Genomic DNA, 19,926 nt, shown 5'->3' on the forward strand with positions numbered 1-19,926 from the left:
TCCATTTCCTGAATGCCTCTGATATGACTCGAACACCCAGACGTTAGTTCACCTGACTCCGTGTGACACTTCATTGCCATGTCTCCATTACGGCTCTGGTTATTGTCATTTTGGGATCAGAAATCCCTGTAAAGACAGTGAAACCAAACCACATGGAGGTTTCTAGTCCCCTCTGGGATTTCTGGTCGAGTTGGGTAATGGTGAGCGTATGAACCTGCGGTCATAAAAAATTCCAGTGGTAGAGTGTGTGTCAAACTTGGAAACCTACAGAGGCCAAATCTTTTCTTTTCCTTTTTCTTCTTTTGAGCTTCACAGTTTTTCCTCTCCACCTTGGCCCGCCACAGTTATAATAACAGGAGTAAGGCTGAGTGGGGTAAAGTACTGAATGACTCACATGTGGCACTGCGAGCTGAGCTGGACCTCAACAGCCTGTCATTCCTATTTCCCAAATAGTTGCCTCATTAAATCAGAACTACAGCATACTCTTAACTGCTCTCTTTTTACAAGCGTTTTCAAATGGGATTGCAGCTTTACTTTTTTGTTCATCATACCCCACTGCTAAATTTGACATAGATCTCTGTGATTTCATGTATTTCACATAGATTTTATTTTCTCTGTATTGTTGTCCTGCTTTGCATAATCTTGGTGCTCTTACTTTTTAGGTCCAACAGTTTTTATTTTCTCTCTCTTCGCAGCCCAGGATGCAGGCTTGGATGCACTCGCCGCTGTCATCAGCCGACAGAAGATGATGGGCCAGGAGATTGGCAACGAGCTGGATGAGCAGAACGGTAAAGTTTAGTTTGCGTCTGTACATATTTGTCAAAAAAAATTCCAGACGGATTACACACAGCAGTGTGAAAGCAATCAGACATACTTGCACGGCAGTGGAACGAGTTGCCTCATGTCACTTGCCGGACAGTGATACTCCCTCACACCCCCACAACTCTGACATTAACACACACGCCCTCAAACTATCATTGTCAGTGCAGCTGGGTCATGATCACGTCTAACAAGTTGTCCTCTGTCATGCATCCCACAGAGCAAAGTGACCCCTCTCTCCTTATGCTACTTAAAACTGTGTTGTGGTCTGGAATCAGATCTGTTCAGAGATAATGGTACTTTTGAGTTATTTTTGGCTAAATGCCTCTCATCAGTGCAGAAATAGCTTCCATCAGAGGTAGAACGTGCCATACAGACTGGAGTGCATTGCCTCAGACTGTTTTTAAGCTCAGACGGGCGGTACATGAAATGTAAGACTTTAGGACGATCATCTGTCGACCGGTGAACAATTAGATCCTTTAATGCATCGCTCTCAGACGACTGCAGCAAATTACTAGGCGAAGGCCTGAGAGTGTCACCTTACAAAGAGGATGTACACCTGTATTTCTATTGTTTTTTTATGTAATCATGAGTGCTCTCTCTGATGTTTACACTGACAGTGAGACAAGAACATGCATTAGTCTGTCAGCTTGTCCTCTGACAAAGAGAGGAAAGAAACTTCACAGTTCATTATCTGGAGGTCAATTTCAGAGGAGAGTGGACAATTTGACTGATAGTAATAATAATTTGGGGAGGCTGAGGCTGTCTTTGTTTTAAAACAAATAACTTTTCCTACGTTGACACCTAGCATCCCAGTAGTACTCTTTCAAAACCCCCAAATCTGAGACTTTTAATAAACCCGTGTTCACATCCTGATTGGGTGTTATCAATCACAACGTGTCTTTTCCTGATTCGTCATGACCCTATCATGTGACATTTTCCCCAATAGCAAACAAACGACACTAACCTTGACTACCAGTGACCTCCAATTAATTCAACATTGCAAATTCCAGGTGTTGCTGACCTTGTTGTTTATGTTTGCAGCTATTGTGCAGTTAAATTCTGCATTTTGTTTTCTTACTTCTTTACCATTGCTGTATGTCCTTGTCTAACTTACCGCAACCAACCAACCAACCAACCACAGACTTGACTATCTGCTTCCATTTACACCTGCACGCACATGCTCAGTGTACATGAATGGTCATGTCATATGTGTAATCAGTTGGAGACTTTTAATGAAACGTTGCTAAAATGCTCATCTGGACGGAGATTGTTTTTAGAACACCGTTTTAAAATGAAAATGTATTAGAGAGGATTTAGGCTAGGGGACTACTTGTCTCCTTTTGGGTTAGAGCATGGATACCTGACCTGAACCCGTTTGGACTGGACGGGCTGGGCTGATTTCAGGCAAAATGTATAAATGATGTCAGGTTTTGGTTCGGGTTGGTCACGTCAGTTGACATAGAACGATGCCTTTTCATGCTCATGGTCACTGTACATGTCTGTAAACAGGGTAAACAGGCAAGATGTAACCATGGTTACAACTGCTGACAGGGTAACACAAACTCACAAACTGTGCTTCGGCTTACACTAACTGCATCAGGCTTGGGTCCATCTCGTTTGTTAAAAACAGAACGCCTGCCCAGTTCGGGTCGGGCTCGGTTATTACTCCCTCGAACTTGGTCCGGTTGTCAGAAAAATGCGACACAAGCCGCTCTCAAGTCTTTGCCACAGGCACTGTAGTAGGAGTGGGTGGAGTCTAGACCTGTCTCCATGGCTAGCCAACTTCGACTTACAATAAACAGTCTCAGAGCTTGATTAATTAGTGGGATAGTTAATACCGCTACTCTGGGTTGTACAGTTAGAATGAAACAAGTAATGAATCCTAAATCCCAACAGAGGGATTGTTAGACTCCAAAAAACAAATATTAAGTGTCGAACACACATTAAAATGAGCGGACTAGATTGTTGTTAATTGTTGTGGTGAACTCAGACGAGATTCCTAACAAGCTGTTTATCCGGAGATGTCTCACACACCTACAGCACAGGCAGTTATTGTCTGTTTCGACCCTGATGACCAGCCTCCAGTTGGGAAAAGAAAGGCGTTGTACTATCCTGTAATATCCTGTCTGAGCAGTCGTACCCAAACAAGTCCAGAGGTTGTATAACCGAGTGATCTCGGCATGGAAACAAACGACCTTCCCTTCTGCTGGGAAGTAATGGCAGATGTTTAGTTGACACCGATGGGAGAGGGAACGGGAAAGAAAGGAAAGCTGATTGTTTTAGCCGGCTCTCCTGTTACCGTATTGAACTAGAAATGGATCATTGCTCTAATGCTCCGACTGGCGTGTTTTTCTTCTTGTTTTTTCAGCCTTTTGTCATTGTTTCCAATAGTATGAACCTGAATGGGTGATGGGAGAGCTGTAACTGAGAATTACACCAGTTCCACTCCAAATGAGGGAGAAGGCAAATGATTTTGGCCCTGGAAACGATGGCTTGTCACTGCTGTGTTTTGACCCCACATGACTCTTAAATATACATTTGATGCGAACCAAAGTCTTTATTTCTGTAATGGCCAAAAATATCTCTGCCACCTGTGGGAATTGTAATCGGCTCCATGTGTTGATCTGAATCCAAATGTTACATATTTGTAGAAGCCTCCACACATTTCCCCAGGTTTAAGGTAAGCATGTCTTAGTATTATGATATAATAATCCTGAGGTATAAACATGACCTATTGTTTATTACAAAATACATTAATGGTGCATGCAGTGTAACTGGTCCCTGTGCTCATGCAGATGGTTGATCCTCCTCAAGGACCAGTCAGAGCTTTTCACAGTCTCTCCTGGATCTCTGTCTCCACGATTTACAGCCAAGCTTCAGGTCCATAAGGCCTGCTGACACCAGGCAATGATTCACAGGGCCTACAGGGCTCTGGCTTTCCACAGATTTTCTTTACCTACCTGTGTTTCTTTCCTTTATGGGACCTTTTGCTGCCCCTCCATCTTTCATCTCACTCCCTGCTCTCCTTTGCCTGTTTTCAACAGTCCTGTATTTTATAACCTTCTTCACATTTCTTCCATTTCTCTGTGTCTCTTCTGTATTGTCTTATACTGAGTTATGGGAGACATATTTGTTCCTTAGTGTTTGACAGGTTGAAGAATAAGGATATATCATGCATGTAGCTGTAGATTACAGAACCTCAGAAATACTTTATGGCTGTGCTTCAATAGTATGTGTAGAAATTCAGTTCAAAGTGCAGACTAACGTTTGGAAAGCGACTACTCTAAACAGATGTAACATCCCCGACAGTGATGTTTTCAGAGTCTGTTGGACAAGCAAGCCAGCAGGTTGCTCCCTTTCTTCTTTGTCAATATTTAACTCTTCTTGGCGTCTGTAGAACAGTATGATTATCCGCCAGTTTGATTTTGCTTTCAGCCCTCTGTTTTTTGTTTCACATCTGCACTTTTAGTTATGTTTTACCTGCTTTTGAACAATGTCACTGTCAAATATGCGGATGGTAAATATTATTTCTGGAGTCGCTATGGCAATCTACGTGGCAAATTAGAAAACGTCTTTCCCCATTACTACATGCCGTACAAACCTACAGTGTCGTACTGTTGCTATGGTAGTTTGATTTAATACAAAATAAAAATTTGTGTGATATAATTCAAAAAATACGTATGAAGAGATTTATGTGCATTTTCTGTTATATGCCCTCAGCCTATGCCAACCTAAAGACCCAGCCTCACTGCAGCTCTCTTTGGTGGTTAATCCAGTATTCGAGGAACGTAGTTTGTCTCCTTTAGTGTTATATCCTTGTTATCATAGCAATAACTCTGCACGGATTCAAACTACATTTAAAGTGTGGTCTGTCCTAGTACTGTTTTTCTTTCTATGAGACATTGAGTCTCAATGAGTCAATGTTTTCTGCATTCGACAAATAAAAATTGCTGGAATGTTTTCCTTCTACACTCGTACTTAAATTACTTGGATTATTGCATGAGACAGTTTTGTAGGTGCTGCATTTCTTACTTGTATTAAATGTCAAAATCGACAATATAAAAAGTAAGGCGATAGTTTAATGTTGTCAGAGAGGCAGGGAAAGCGGGTTTTAGTTATAAAGCAGGGGAATGGCAAAGCTCCTTGTTGATCTTGACAGTTGGCGCGTAACCTTGGCGTCCGACTGTCTTTCTGTCTTGTGGGGTTCCTTTTACCCCTGATCACTGTACTGTAGCACTGTTTTGCTATAAATAGATTAAGCTCTTTGTAGTTTGGCTGCTCCAGTCTAGCTCATGACACAAGTGCAGTGGAGGTTGCAGTCATTTCCTTTTCGGGAAACAAATCCGGCTGAGGTCAGCAAGGAAGATGACCCTTTTTTAGAGGTTTGGAGATGAACCCAAAGCCCTCAGTTAGTCCTCTCTCAGTCTTAACTGGATCAAAATGGACTGAAAGCTAAAAATGAGTGTGCAGACGGTTTACCTCAATTTCAACCTCTGTTTTATGGCTCATAACGTTAATCCATTGCTTACTGAAGATTTTCCCTTCTTACTTGCCAGTCATAACAAAAAGAGAAATTCAGTCATTATTGTTAGTGGTTTAAAATTAGTTAAACGATGTTCTGTCATCAAGTTTTTTTCCCCTTTATTTCTAACATGTTACTAAAGATTAGTTTATTTTCGTTTCCACATTAAATGTTGCAGAAAATAGTCCGGCACATACCAGCCGAAATGGCTTGCATCAGCAGTAGACTCCCTTCCCACCAAGAAAGATCAACATTAATTTCCCCTTTATTAGTGTTGATATTTCTCAGATTGTGGCCTGGAACAATGACATCATTCCATGTCAATGTCTAGTACTTGTGAGTGACAGACAGTGGCTTGCTTGTTAAAATAGCTCAGTTTTAAAAGGGGACAGCAAGAGTTTGAGGCTGTCTCATTTGTCAGGGTTTTATGGGTGTCTGAATGAATTGGATTTGACTGGTGTATTGGTGTTGTGATACTGCATCTCTGACAAATGCCAAAGTTTGTAAAAGGATCCTTTCTGCAGTTGCAGTGATTGAAAACCATGTGATGTAGACACATAGGGACACAATAAAACAAAAAAAGGGCATTTTCAGGTGTATCTCTTTGGTTATGGCCTCTTCAAGATCAGGCATTACGCAGTGAGGATGGACCAATCAGAGAATGATGAGTTTATCTATATTCAAGCTAAACTCAATCTGCTCCTCGGATTCAATTGATTTAAGCCACTGTATTTGTTCGGTATTTGTCTCCACCTCCAGACCTCATTTTGATTAGACCTCTGACAGCTCTAGCAGATGTGTTCCCCCATTAACTATCACACCCATGGCTTCTCCATGTCCTGTCCCTTTTTTCCCCTCTCTTCGATAATAAGTCTTTGGGCTGCTTGGTATTACTTTGGCAACTCATATCTTTACTGAGAACACGGCAATAACCACAGTGTGTATAGTATATCTGGGACTGGGAAAGAAACAGATCCTCATTTTGATTGAGACCTTCTGGAGCAAATTTTAGATGGAGGCAAGAAATGCTTCCTTTTAGGCTCTGTGACAGGTCTGACCACATGTGCATTCTCATTTTGTCTAAAAACCCAGAGATAAGAAAAAAGGATGTATTTTTTTGCCCTAGCAGCTTGGTCCAGGCTGAATCTTGTGTTGTCTGGTTACAAGCCTTTGCTTATTGCTTGCCATTCACTTACCTTTCACTATTATCCAGAGTCATTTAACACAGAGTGAACTTAAATAAGTGGACAAAAACACTGAAAATGCGATCAATATATAAACGAGTATAACAGCGCTTCTGAATTCTTGAACCTTAAACCCTTATTCACACTAAATGCTTTTGCTTTTAAGGAAGACAAGGTAGATGTTGATTCCAGACGTTCTCATTGTTTTACCAGTCTTTGTGTAATGCCTTGGGGTAACCCAACATAAACAAGGGAAACTATTGGCTGTTTCTTTGTAATGAATTTAAAAGGCTTGCTACTGCCAATGGGAGCCTCTGTTGCAACACATTAAACACAGCAATAGCTATTACATCAGTAAGCCAAATTCCTCTGGCTACTTTTGTAATTGTAATGAAGTACTTCCCCCTTTTTTGGACATCATGTGTCATTTGTGGACCACCTTTATTAGAACACATGGCTGACTCAGTTAGTGACCTTTTTGGTAATTGGAGTGTTTTTAAATCACTTTGTCAACCAGCCTGATTATTCTTAAAGTATAAGTGTGTTACTTTCCAAGTGTCCTCTCTGTTAGTCGGCCAGCCGCTAAAGAAACAGAATTGGCTTTGCTCCTATGATGGACTTCTGGCTAATAATTAGATCACTGATTTGATTTTGCGTCAGCAGAGGGCCCAAGTTGGACGACACTAATGACTTCCAAATAAACAGTAGAGTGAGAGGAGACAGGCACTTAACTGCTGCAGCACAGTGACATCAGCAGCCGCCCCAGAGAACTCAGGCCTCTGCTTGCTTCTGCTTTAAGAAACCGCTCGGTGAGCAAATAAACCATACTAATGATGGCACTCGGCAGAAATTCAGCATTGTAAGAGTTGTAGATTGATTTATTGTTTGCTTGATTCGCTCCACTTGAAAGTGAGGCTGGTAGTAGTGAGTAGTGTTTTCCAGATGGCATGGAAATGCAGAGAGTCGTCATGTGATGTTCAAAAGAGTGTTGTCACCAGAGGAATGTCAAGCTTCCAATGAGCCGCATCATTTTGTTTGACCACTGGTTCGGCTGGCTGGTGTTTGACTTTGTGAATTATTGAGAACTATAGATGATGGCGGGACAACCCACCCACACTGTAATATCCTTTTGTCTCATTTTTCATAAGAAAGTGCCAACTTTAAGCTGCTCTCAAAATGCGACTCAGAATAATTAATGTAGGTATAGTTTAGATACACACGCCAAATCTCTTCATCTTTTAGTGTATGTGCATTGTTATGACAAGCAGAGCTGCGAATAAGGATTATTTACATTGTTCTTTATTCCTTCTGTGAATGTTTTTTAACCAGAAATTTGTGACAGAAGCCCATTGACAGGTAATCAGATCCCAATAGGGTGTATGACAGTTGTTTATTTTGTCTAAGCAAGAATTAAAAAACAAAGTATCCAAAACACAAGCTATAAAAAGGACACAAAACATCTTCCAATTACTGTGATAAAGTTATAAATATAGTCTTATCTCAGAGCCCATATTTCGCCGCTTTCTGGGATTAATTAACAGATAATTATATCATAAAACCATCTGTTTTGAACTCATTGATTTTCAGAGCAGGTAATTGGGAACAGTAGATTAAGTTTCCAATTTGTGAGTCATACAGAAATTGTATTTTTTAATCGCTTTTTTTTTTTAAAACCTTGAATCCATTTTCCCATTTCCTATTTTATGTTTCTAAGTGACATATTAAATTGGCCCAGTATTGAGTGAGGCCGCTGTAGCCAGCAGCTACAACAGGCCAACAGGCTGCAATAAAATCCCCATACGCAATTCCACATTGTCAAAGTGTTTGTTTTTGCTGTTGACACTTGAACACAAAACATAGGAATAAAGGTTCCAGGATGAAAAAGTTACCCCTTAAAAACTATCACCAGATAGTAATATCAAGTAATGCATAAAGTATAGTTTTAATTACACTGTTTTATATTCAATCAACCCGCACTCTTCACACTTGTTGAAGATTATAGTGGTTTGTGGCAGTGTGATGGAGTGTCAGAAGATGGCCAAATGAAGATGTTACCGCAAGTCACCAGGCCAAACTCCTCCTGTGACGCATCCTAACCAGGGTACAATCAATCATGAGTCCTTGTGTCCTTATTTCTCTATCTATCCATCTCGGCATCCATCTCTGTCTTTGGCCTGTTGGTGTCACACTGATAGAGTTGGGGAGAAGAGGGGGCTAACAATGACATGAGGGACTTGGGTCACATCAACCACTGCCAAGCAGCGAGGAAATTAACATTTTGGGACGCTCAGGAAAACATCTCAAGACATTTCATCAATCATGCCTTCTTTTGTTTTCTCAGTGGATTGGTGCCCCCTTTTATCACTCAGAAAGTGTCTGTTTAGACTTTGGTTTTCTTCACTGTCTTGAAATGCAACCTGTTTTTATGCCCCTGATTGGTCTTATGTGTCTTCTCTTGAGAGTTTCAGATGGATGTCAGAAAAGTGCACAGAACTGATTCTGGCTTTGATTGTGTCAAATTTCTTCGTGGTCTTTGGGATGGATTGAACAAAAAGTTGCCTGAATGTTTCCTTATGTGTTTTTTTCTCTGAATGAATGACTCGGTGCCAATAGCTTATTTTTCATCACACGCTCAATTTTTATTTAGAAGAGATGTTATTCAATATAGTCATACCTAGTAATGGTTATTAAGGTGACCCCATATACAGTTTAAAGCATTAGGACTTATTTATATGTGGTAAAGTTGTTGCATGTGTAAAGCATTTCAGAGCCAAATGAATTTTTAGACGATACCGCTTGTCTTGACCTTGCAATCATTGATGGGAAATAAAAAGGATTGAAAGCTTTGGTTCCAGGTTTGTGCTCAAATGTCATACCACTGTTGAGGAGCTTTCAGGTATTGATTAAGCAACCAAAGTTAATGATTCTTCCAGCGTTTATCAAAACAGGAAATACTTTTTTGTATGTTTTGTGCATCTCTTCTGTGCCATTTGGCACCAATAATCTGATAGCAGCTTGACAAGAATGTGATCACACATTTAGATCTGAATTCTTTTTTTGAGGCCTGGTAAATTGTTGCTGAGTAGATGGCAGATTAAAGCATGTTGAAAGGTTATCTTATGTTAAATCTATGTTGAAAATATGCAGAAGGTATAGAGAACATTGGATTGTTGTCTGTGTTACCGCATTTGTAGACAATGCGCTAATTATAATCACAATTTCATAGACCACAGTGACGCATTTCTGGATCTTTCTGTGTGCTGTTGTGTAAGGGATATTATAACACATTAAGACCTATTCACCCGACAGCTCTGTGGATCAAATGATCCTGATTCAGCATGTTTGTGGGAGCTGATGTTTCTTTGGGTGTTTTTACCTTGAAATGGCTATGGAAAAATGTCCCATTTGCATCTGTTCAACTCAAGTATTTCATGCTTAGCACAACACTGGTGCCATCACACTTCTCTAAGAAACAATTAGAAGGCAGTTGATTTTGCAGACATTTTTTTTCAGCACATAAATTGGATAAATGACAGCAGACAGGTTTGTTCTGAGTAATTTTCAAAGTGCTTTTGGCATCTTATTTTCAAGGCACAGGGTAGTTTGATGGTTTGATTTTTATGGAGATGCAAAGAGTTCCCGACTTCATGAGCAAGCAAATAAAATCATGAGACACAGCATTCTTATAACTACAGTTCTTAAGATGAAAGATAAAATAAACCCTCCATAACATTTATACAAGCTCATGACAGTTTATAATCAATCTTTTGGGAGAAACTGTGATGGAAATTGGACCATGGAACTGCTCAAACTGCATGACAGCCGACTGAAAGGAAGCGAAGGTGGTGCTATCAGTGTGTTCTGTGTATAAAACAAAATGGCTAGAGTAGAGAGCCCTAAGAGGAACCAATAGGTGCTGCACTCAATCCACTACCTTCAAATGTTGATAGACAACAAAATCTTAAGTGTTCAAAGTCTTTCCTTTACTAAAGAAGCACTTCTTAATTCCATTGAAAATAATTCCGTATGGATTGTAAAGTATCTGATACAACAGTAAATGAAAAGAAGAAATATGTTTTGAATCCAGAAACAACCCGACTTTACTAATGACAGGTGAGACGGCTCAGTTGCCGGATGCTTTTCTCTTAGTTCTTGAGATTTTGACGATGTCCGCATGTTGAAATGTTTAAGTATGTTGCTAGCTCTCGTTACTTCCAACCCACTTTATAGTTTAAAGGTATCAACGGAGCTGAAAGATTTGTAAGACCACCTTTAAACACTGAAGTTCTCTGTTAGCCTTACCTTCACACACCTCTTGCCTTCTGTATATAATGCAGACAGACACTGAGAGCCCAATATACAGAATGATGCAGGAGTAAGGTGCGGTCAGTCCTGCTCAGCTCATCTGCAGACCCGGATCACATCCAGATGTCCGCCAACAGGCCTGTGTAGAGACTGGGCGAGGTTGTTTCCCTTCCACTCCCTACTCCATCCATCCTCCACAACACGCACAGCCACCAAGCTGGCAGTCGCAAGCTTTTTCACAAACTATCAATTGTGCATTATCCCAGAAAACGCATACGCTAATAAGGAAAGAAAAAAACATCTAGGGAGGTATGATTTCACTGGTTCTTTCCCAACACCGTCTTTAAAGCAGAGGATGACACAACACTTGGAAACAAACACCTCTTGAGCTGTGTGTGTTCTTGAAAGGGTTTGGTCTTATTACCATGTCTTTGAGTAATCCGTCTTTTTAATACTGTCTTAGTGGACATTAGAGGGGGTTTGGCCAGCGTTATGCGTTTTTACCGTGATGCTAATACTGAGATCTGCAATCTGTACAATCTATTATCGTCTATTACATTCATCTTAGCTTTTGGATTGGGTCATGATGAATTATTTCAGTCAAGGTTTTGAAAAAACTTAATTGACCATTTGACTTACTATTACTTCTACTTATTAATCTACAGTTCATTCAGCTGTGGCTTTTTCATATTTTAGTTTTTTGAGTTATTGCAGGGTGCCTGGTCCATGGTTGGTGTATGACATGCTACTGTAGCCAGACACTTAACTCACTCGATCAGGGATGCTGAGTAAGGGTGCCGCAGCCCTGTTATTGTCGGCCTTTCTGTATTAAACCAATTGAAGGAGACTTCTTCTTGCCAATACACGGGTTTTACTTAACTTTTTACTTAATGTTACAGCAGCTGCTCCTACTGTCTTACATCATCATTATATACCATACCACTTAGGATGGGCAAAGTGCAGAAAATGTATAATATAGATATATTAATCATAACTTTATTTGAAATGCAAACGGATGCATTATTGTTAATATTATTAACATATGACATTAAGTGTTGTATTTAATTTTTTTTAGGTAATTTACTTACTTTAACCATAGATCAAAGGAAACCAGTAAAGTCAGGTACGGCAGACCATCAAGACCTTAACAAAGAAATATTTGACAAAAATTAATTAATGTGCTCCGTTCTGGTAATTTGTAACCCAGCTTTGTTTTAGCTAACCGTACTTTATTAGTTTTGCTTGAGAAGGTAGTTTCTGAAGGAATTGCACTGTGACTGCTGGATGTTGAACAGCGGATGCTGAATTGCATTGCTGGTTTTAATTTATTTGAAGTATGAATAGTTGTAAATAGTTGATTTTGAAGGATGCAAAATATATCGTAGGCTGGGAGCTCAACTACATAGTCTACTTAAGTTTGTATGAAGAAGCAGCTGAAGTAGTAGTGGCTGGGAGCTAAACTGCATTGCTCGCTTGAATTTGTATGATCAGCAGCTGATCATTTACAGAGTTTTACATATTCACAACCAGAAACAGCATAGTGCAAACACAGCCTTTTACTATTTGCCCAGAATCCCTTCTCAATATAACACTACAAAGCTAGAGTTGCATTATTGCTGCATTGTTACTAGTATCCTCTTCTGAATCACTTGTTAAAGAGATAGAAAGACTTCACCATTGGCCAGCAGTGTATAACACTGACTGTGTGGAAATACATCAATCATATGAAGAAAATGACACATACAGATATGTCACAGTCCACTAGTCAGCATCACCTCACAGGATTACCTGCTCAAAATGAGGATGTTATGATTTGACTGAATTTTGTTTGCACAGCCAAGCCTCTGCCATGTTGTTTTTTTAGGTTGAGCGATTGCCTAGTTCATGTGGTATGTGTACAATTTAACGGCAAGCCGATGTTGATACTGTGCTGTAATTTCTCCCTAGAGAGCTCTTGCGGGTAGATTGTCCAAGGAAGCACATTAGCCGTATGTGTTGGTGGTACTGGTGGTTGGGAATCTCTGCAATTTCAGCTGCCAGTTCCTTTGGCTCTGGGCAAAGGATTCCCTGCCATTTAATGGTACCTTAGACTGACTCAAGCTTGGCCCGGCAGGTTCCTTTTGGCTAACGCAAGTGACAGCGGGAACAAATCTCCTCCTCTGTTTATTTAATTGCTAACCGCTCCGGTTTGGAGGCCACGTTCAAAGGGCCGATGTGCAGAGAGCTGCCTCGCGTTCCCCTCAGCCTTAGGGTAGTATGGGTCATCCCACATAATGAGTGGAAGGACTTACTTTACTAAGTCTGCCTCAACCAAAAGCCAGCACGTGGTTCCCATTTAAGCACAGGGGGAAGATTGCACCTTCATCTGCTGTGCATTTTTATGTGTTTATGTGTGTGTGCAAGTGCACATATATACATCTGTTATTTAGCAGCCTGCACCCAGTGTGTGTGTGCGTATGCTTGAGAGTGTAAGTGCCTTGTCTGAGTGTGAGATCATTGTGTTTGTACTGAAAGTCTACACCACATGTCCAGCACATGTTGTCAGGTTGCGACTGGCACACAGGCCATATTTATATCTGCATGAGGAGCTCAGAGGCCAGTGGCCAGCCTGAGATGGGATGGAGTTTGAGGTAGACGTCAGTGCAAGACCGAACACACACACACACACACACACACACACACACACACACACACACACACACACACACACACACACACACACACACACACACAGTGCGGGAGTGAGCAGGGTGGGCAAATCTTGGGATCTTGGGAATGAACTGTGCAAAGACTGTGCAGCAAAGGGAGTCTGAGATCTTTTTGTGGTGAGTGAGGGGGCAAGATGGAAGGAGGGCAAGGGAGAAACAATGGTTGTCAGACACGCCAAGCTCACATTACAGTTTTCAAGAGCATTTGATGTTTGACACACACTTCTTTTGCGACTGTAAAACTGTACTGTCAACAATTTTTACTGACATTCTCCTTTAAAATATTTGCAGAAGGTAACTATTGTCACTGCGATATGCATTTAAACAAGACAAAATAGACCCTCCTCTTGTAATATATCTTTGGACACTTTTATTGATTTATGGAACTGTTATGTGATTTTATGTGTCTTATGGGTGTGAATGTTTTTTTTAATGTTGTTGAGCCCTAACCAAAGATAATTTTCTGTCAGTGTGATAGACAATAATGTTTCTTGAATCTTGAATAGACATAACATACATATTGTTATTGCATTAAAGAGGGATCTGACAGGAGACGTTTTAAGCTATAGCTATCTACTAACCATCAAAGTAACACGGCACTTATCTGTCCACTTAGACACTGTAACAAGTCTTAAATCATGCTACAAAATGTCACCTTTCTACAACAAAAGCTTTCAAGTGAGAAACACTTTATGTCCCCTTCCATCTCATCTGTTATCTGATAAACCTGCATGTGTGCAATCAGACACAATCTACAGCCCCCCAGCCTGGGTTTGCCTCACAATTTAAAATACCTTATGTATTTGTGTAAAATGTTGACGTCCGTTTTACGTGTTATGGACACATGCACAGATCGAGACTGCTTGAACAAACGCATGCTTCTAGAAAGTCTTTTGATCTGTTATCTAATCATTCTCATCTGTTTCAATCTTGGCTGAGTACCAGCCTCCCATTTTGTTTCCGTTTTGTTTCATGTTCGAGACAGACCGTGCTGTGTGCTTTAGTGTGGGCATAGACCTGCACTGTCCAGACCAGCGACACACACATGCACACAGGACAATGTTCAGCGTTTTTAGAAATTATTTAGACATGAGACTGTGGGACATTTTTTTATATAATTTGGGGTAGAATTTCCTTAATATTATGGCATTTTTGTACGTGATCCATGGTTATTACTTAAGGTAACAGTCTCTTATTGTGTGGTCATTCAGCATCTGTTGGTTAATAGTTATAAAACTGTATCTGCTCATGTAAGAAATCCATAAAGGAATCACAGAACACATTTTTGTTCTGAATTACTGCTAATAATATATACTGTGTTATTAGACTACTGGCTCATTTGGTTCCAGTACACATTTCAGCAGTAATTTGCCCTAATTTAGCATTTGGCTCATTTACTTTCATGAAATTGAATTAAAATTGGGGGAGAATCATGAGTTAAAATAGCTATCTGTCTCTCATGCAGCCCATACATCAACCCACTAGTGGGCAGTAGAGGGTGGCAGTGGCGGCACACTATTTGTGGTCTTCAGTGAAACTCTTGGTGTTTACACTTACCAAGTGGAATGATTAATGGCCGTGTGCTCTCTCTTCCGTGGGATGGATGTGTTATGGTGGTGGAGTGATCCAAGTATAGGGCGGATGAAGATGGAGTCACAGGATCTCTCACAAGATTTGTTAATTTGTTTAATTCCTCCAAGGAGGTTGCTTCTTCTCCTCCAGTAATCAGCACCTCCTACTTTTTGCTCATCAGCCAGAGGAGCTGGGTAATTACATGACAGCTGTAGGTGCAGCTGTTTAAATGACTGCAGCTTATAGTGCACCATCAGACGTCCTAGCTACACAGAATGATGATGAGACTTGTACTGCAGTGTTGCCGTGTGTTGTTCATTCATGGGTCTTGTGTGGGAAAGAGCGTGCAGCTACTAAGACTACACTCACATTTCCACACTAATGTGTGTGCAACTGTGCGAATGCATGTGGTTTTATTCTGTGTCTAACTGTCTGTGCATTCAGCCATGTTTTTCAGCTCATGTAGCCCACAGTGAAGCATGTGGGCTTGTTGCGTCATATTTTTGATGTTTGCTTAGTGCCCTGCATCACTCCTAGCTGTCCTCAAGCTATGTGGGAGGCTGTTTCCTCACAGGATGGGAAGTTGTTTCAGCCACACTGTTGGCCAAACATTTGTTCTGGCCTACATGAGTAGAGAGCAATTACCCTAAATCCACCGCATACTCACTAAGATTTTCAGCAATTATGAGCATCTCATGTGCCACCCCAGTAAGCCATGCCCTTCTCTCTGTTATGTTACTGGCATCGGTGTATTCAGTATTTCTGGGTCAGGCTGTAAAAAGTTCCAAATGTCACAGACATAAAGGTGAACGATACCAAACATCTTATTTCTAGTTCTAGAAGGAGAGAATATAATCAGCGCTAGGTACAGAAAAACTGAGCACAATACATGGAGGTCAATGTGATGTTGAGCTCTTAGCAACTAGCGCTTGGGTTTGTATTTGTCTTCATCTGTGTTTGGCCTCTGTCCTCATGTGAGCACATTGTGCAGAGAAGGATGGAGCATTGACCTGTGGCCCAGAGAGCTTTGTCCCTCTCCTGCACCTGTTGTTATTTGTGGGACTCGCCTTACAACACAGTGGGAGGAGAGTGCCACTGGCCAGGGGATTACCAGAATCCGTGTAAAATGTACCAGAAATGTCCTGCAACTCACTCCGTGCATGGTGCGCCTGTCTGTACGCTATGTTTCCCTCATCACCAAATTATGCGCGTCCTCCCATTTCCGACCACTCTCTATTTCTGTCTGATGCACTTGCAATATGAGAATAACTTTCACTAATATGAAATTTGCTTTCAAAGTCATATTGCATATTTCAGTCAGCTGCAAGTGTTACAATCTTGTGCGGCTTCTGAGACAACACCTTTATACCTCTATAAAACTATAGTATTGCCATGACACAACAATGATATTCAAAGATCCGATAACACTTGGATTTTGTTTGACGTGTGCTTGAGCAGGCTCACTTGACCTGCTTTTTATAAACTGCTTCTTATTTTCAGGCTGCTGATAGACCTCTCTATCAGACGTGCCTCTTATAAGGACTTTGAACTTAAGATCCATATTGAAAGAGTTCTCAAAATGACTCTCATGCCCAGTGCATGATCCAAAGTAAAGTCCATTGACAGCACCCAGATTTGATCCCGCGTTATCTGAGAATTTTCCAGTCCAACAACAACTCTGTGATGTTTCATGTTCCGCATCCCGACTGATCTCCAGCAGATAAATCCCAGTTGGCCCTGAACTCACTTTTCCGCAATAAAACATCTCTATCAGGGGTGATATAGCCCTGTGTTTCCTACTGCTCCCATTCTCCCTCTGAACAGCAGTGTGAAGTAACACTGTGTAGATGACTACTCTTCAGTCTGGGACAAAAATGTTTGTCGGAAGCATGTCATATCCGGGAAGTGTGTGCGTTCGTCTATGGGTGTGCCTGTCTGTATGATGCTCATAGACCAGAGTGTATACACATGTTTGTGTCAGCGTCTGTGCATGGGAGCACATGTGTCTCCATGCGTGTGAGTGCATTATGAGTGAAACAGAGCCTGGCATAAAGATCAAAGTCCCCTCCATAACTCCTCAGTCAGTCAGTGAGTCGGCCGGCCAGCGTATTGCCAGGAAGCTCCACTCACCATGGGGGATGCTGAGTTATAAGACTCAGATCATTTCAATTAGAGCACAGTTGTTCAGTTAGTGAGAAACTCAGTTTCTGTTTTGTGTTCTCTCTTTTAAATCACTTTGGTCCATAACAATCAGGAAGACAAATATGTAATGTTATTGAGTAACACCCATAGATCAGTAGAAAGACAATAAATGTTTTACATGACGATCAAAAAATATCCATGTTATTTTGGTTTTCATACCACTGACACCTAACCTTGCCAAGCCTGCTTCTTAGACCGTGGAAGCAATATTTCAATCATTGTTGTCATTAACATTTTCAAAATTCTGAATTCAATATTATCCAAATTTCATACACTATACTCTAAAGTTGTTTTGTAGACAATCCGAAGCATGAAATCCTAAATAACCCATAACAGTTATTTACTTCTTTATAATCATTGAGTTTATGAACTATGTTAGTTATGTTTAGTGTCATCTAGTCAGTGTTTCCTACTGATTGACTTTACCTGCGAGGGCCATCCAGGTTTATTAACAGCCATGTATATTTGGCAACCCATTTTAGCATTTTTTTGAATCTGTCCGACAGTATGATGCCCTCCACAATCGATTAACTATTGGACAATCTGCTCTCGCTCTCCCCCTCCTGTCTACTGTCAATCACACATGCTTGGATTCAAAGATAGTTGATTTTTGAATCTCATTCTCAGGTCGATATTAAACCAGTTATTTATGGGTGTTTATAATAGCTGTGAAAATCTACTGGTTTCAGGGAATTCCTGTTGAAGATTAAATATATTGTGACAACCAGAAAATTATTCACTCAGTGATGAAATGGCCTACTTGTTTTTTCCTCTGACATGAATGGCTAAAATGACTTTTTATAGACTTTGGATGGGTGTTAATGAATCGTGTCATCATTTATTGGCAGCCCAGTAACCAGACAGTACAGAAGAGAAACTGGCGACTGTGCCAAAATCCACTCTGCACTTGACTCTCCTACATTATGAATCTCATCCAATCAAACCTATTCCGTTTCAAGTTTTGTATTCGCTCTAACTTCTCAATGTGTCACCCCCTCCTGGGTGTCCTTGCTAATGAAGTGTGATGGTAGTGATGAAGTGTAACAGCGGCTGGTTTGGAGGTGCCGTGCCAGTGACAGGGTGGTCCCTGCCTCACACTGCTGCTGCTGCTGCTGCTGGCACCCTCATGCTCATCATGCACACATTGTTCGGTGGCACCTGGCCATAAGAGGGGTGATGGTGAAAATCCTGGTTATGATCAGACTTCTCCCCAATGCTGTTGGTCGTGGCACTGTGTTTTCATACTTTTGAATCCTTGTTTTCATTAATTCTGAAATGACAGAGTGTGACTTAACTGTATGTAATACACTGGTAACTTCAGTTCAAGTTCATTGCATTTACTTTTCAGTGATGCAATATAGTATGAGTGATACTGGGGATTCTGGCAGCCCCACACAGATGTTACTCCTTTTCTTTTTCAAGGTGTATTTATTTATCTGGCATCTGACAATATGGGTTTGATCCTAATTAATTGTGCACATCCTACTGATGGTTTCCAGCTGTCTTGGACGACCAATTATGGTCAACACATGCCCAACCATCTTGATGACATCTCTTATTCTGCTGATGAGGTTTTGTTTTTATTCAGCCGGTATCATAAGATGACAGCATGACTCGCATGCACAGTGCTGATCATTTCTAGTCTTTGCAGACTCAAACTCCGCAGGTTGTTTAAAAAAAGCTTGAGTGGTTTTCTCGTCATGCTACTGAAAAGGCCCATACTTCCTGTCAGGCTGTCAAGCATCATGTCAGGCTGAAGAACCAGGGTAGTGTTATCACCATGATCTTAAAATGCTTTAAATTAAAAATTGGATGACATTACAGGGCTCCGGGCTTTGTACACTGGTTGCATTGCCTACATTTTATTCCATTTGACCCGCTGATATCAGGAGCACCGGTGCGACCAATAAAAGTTTTTATTCACATTTGACAGATTTTTGGGCGCATGTGCAACAAAAATAATCGCAACCCGGAACCCTGAATTACAATTTGTAGGAACTGCTCCTTAGCTTCTGTGTGTTGTAGTTTCTGTGCCATTTTTGAATCACAGTCTGTCTTGTTCTGCCATGTCATGCAATATATATGTAAATGCATATGTGCGTTTTTGTATGTATGGAGAAAACTAATGGCATCCTCCAGCAGAACTATGGTGGACTTCATTCCCATTATTCACATGCACCTCGTCTTTGGAGTCAAGCAAGTACAAACCCAATGGTCCGTACGTGCTAAAACTGAACTAGCGTGGAGGTTTTCTTCAATTTATGTGCTTTTCTTTGAAGTGTGTTCTTTCAAATGGAGGTTCAACTTTGAGAAATTCATTCATCAGCTCGTCATTCTTTTTGGTGTTGTCATGTGGGATGATGGATCTCGGGGTAACCGTAGCAGGGTTAGGGAGGTGAAACTGTCCATGGACACACAGCCGGTTTCAGTTTCAATATAGGCACACAAATGGTCAGGATTAAGTGCTGCAAATGTGACGGCCAAACAGTTTGTAATGATAGTCAAAGTGGTGGGTCAGTACTGTTCTAGCTTTTTGGTAAGTTTACACCTCTTAATATCCTCTTGAGAGTCTTCGCCAATACTGTTCATTCAATATTCAGAGCTGGAAGTC

The 19,926-nt window shown here is 40.8% G+C and overlaps 1 protein-coding gene across 1 annotated transcript in view; it reads left to right on the forward strand.

Annotated features, from left to right (window-relative positions):
- The window catches only part of stx8 (syntaxin 8), a 43,323-nt gene that overhangs the window by 6,687 nt on the left and 16,710 nt on the right, over nucleotides 1–19,926 (forward strand). Inside the window, exon 6 of the mRNA XM_084369552.1 lies at nucleotides 696–788. Within this exon, the coding sequence (XP_084225678.1) occupies nucleotides 696–788 (93 nt within the window). The remainder of the gene's footprint in view (nucleotides 1–695; nucleotides 789–19,926) is intronic.

This window comes from Pagrus pagrus, assembly GCF_965226575.1.
Source record: "Pagrus pagrus genome assembly, chromosome: 2".
In the NCBI taxonomy this organism is placed as follows: Eukaryota; Metazoa; Chordata; class Actinopteri; order Spariformes; family Sparidae; genus Pagrus; species Pagrus pagrus.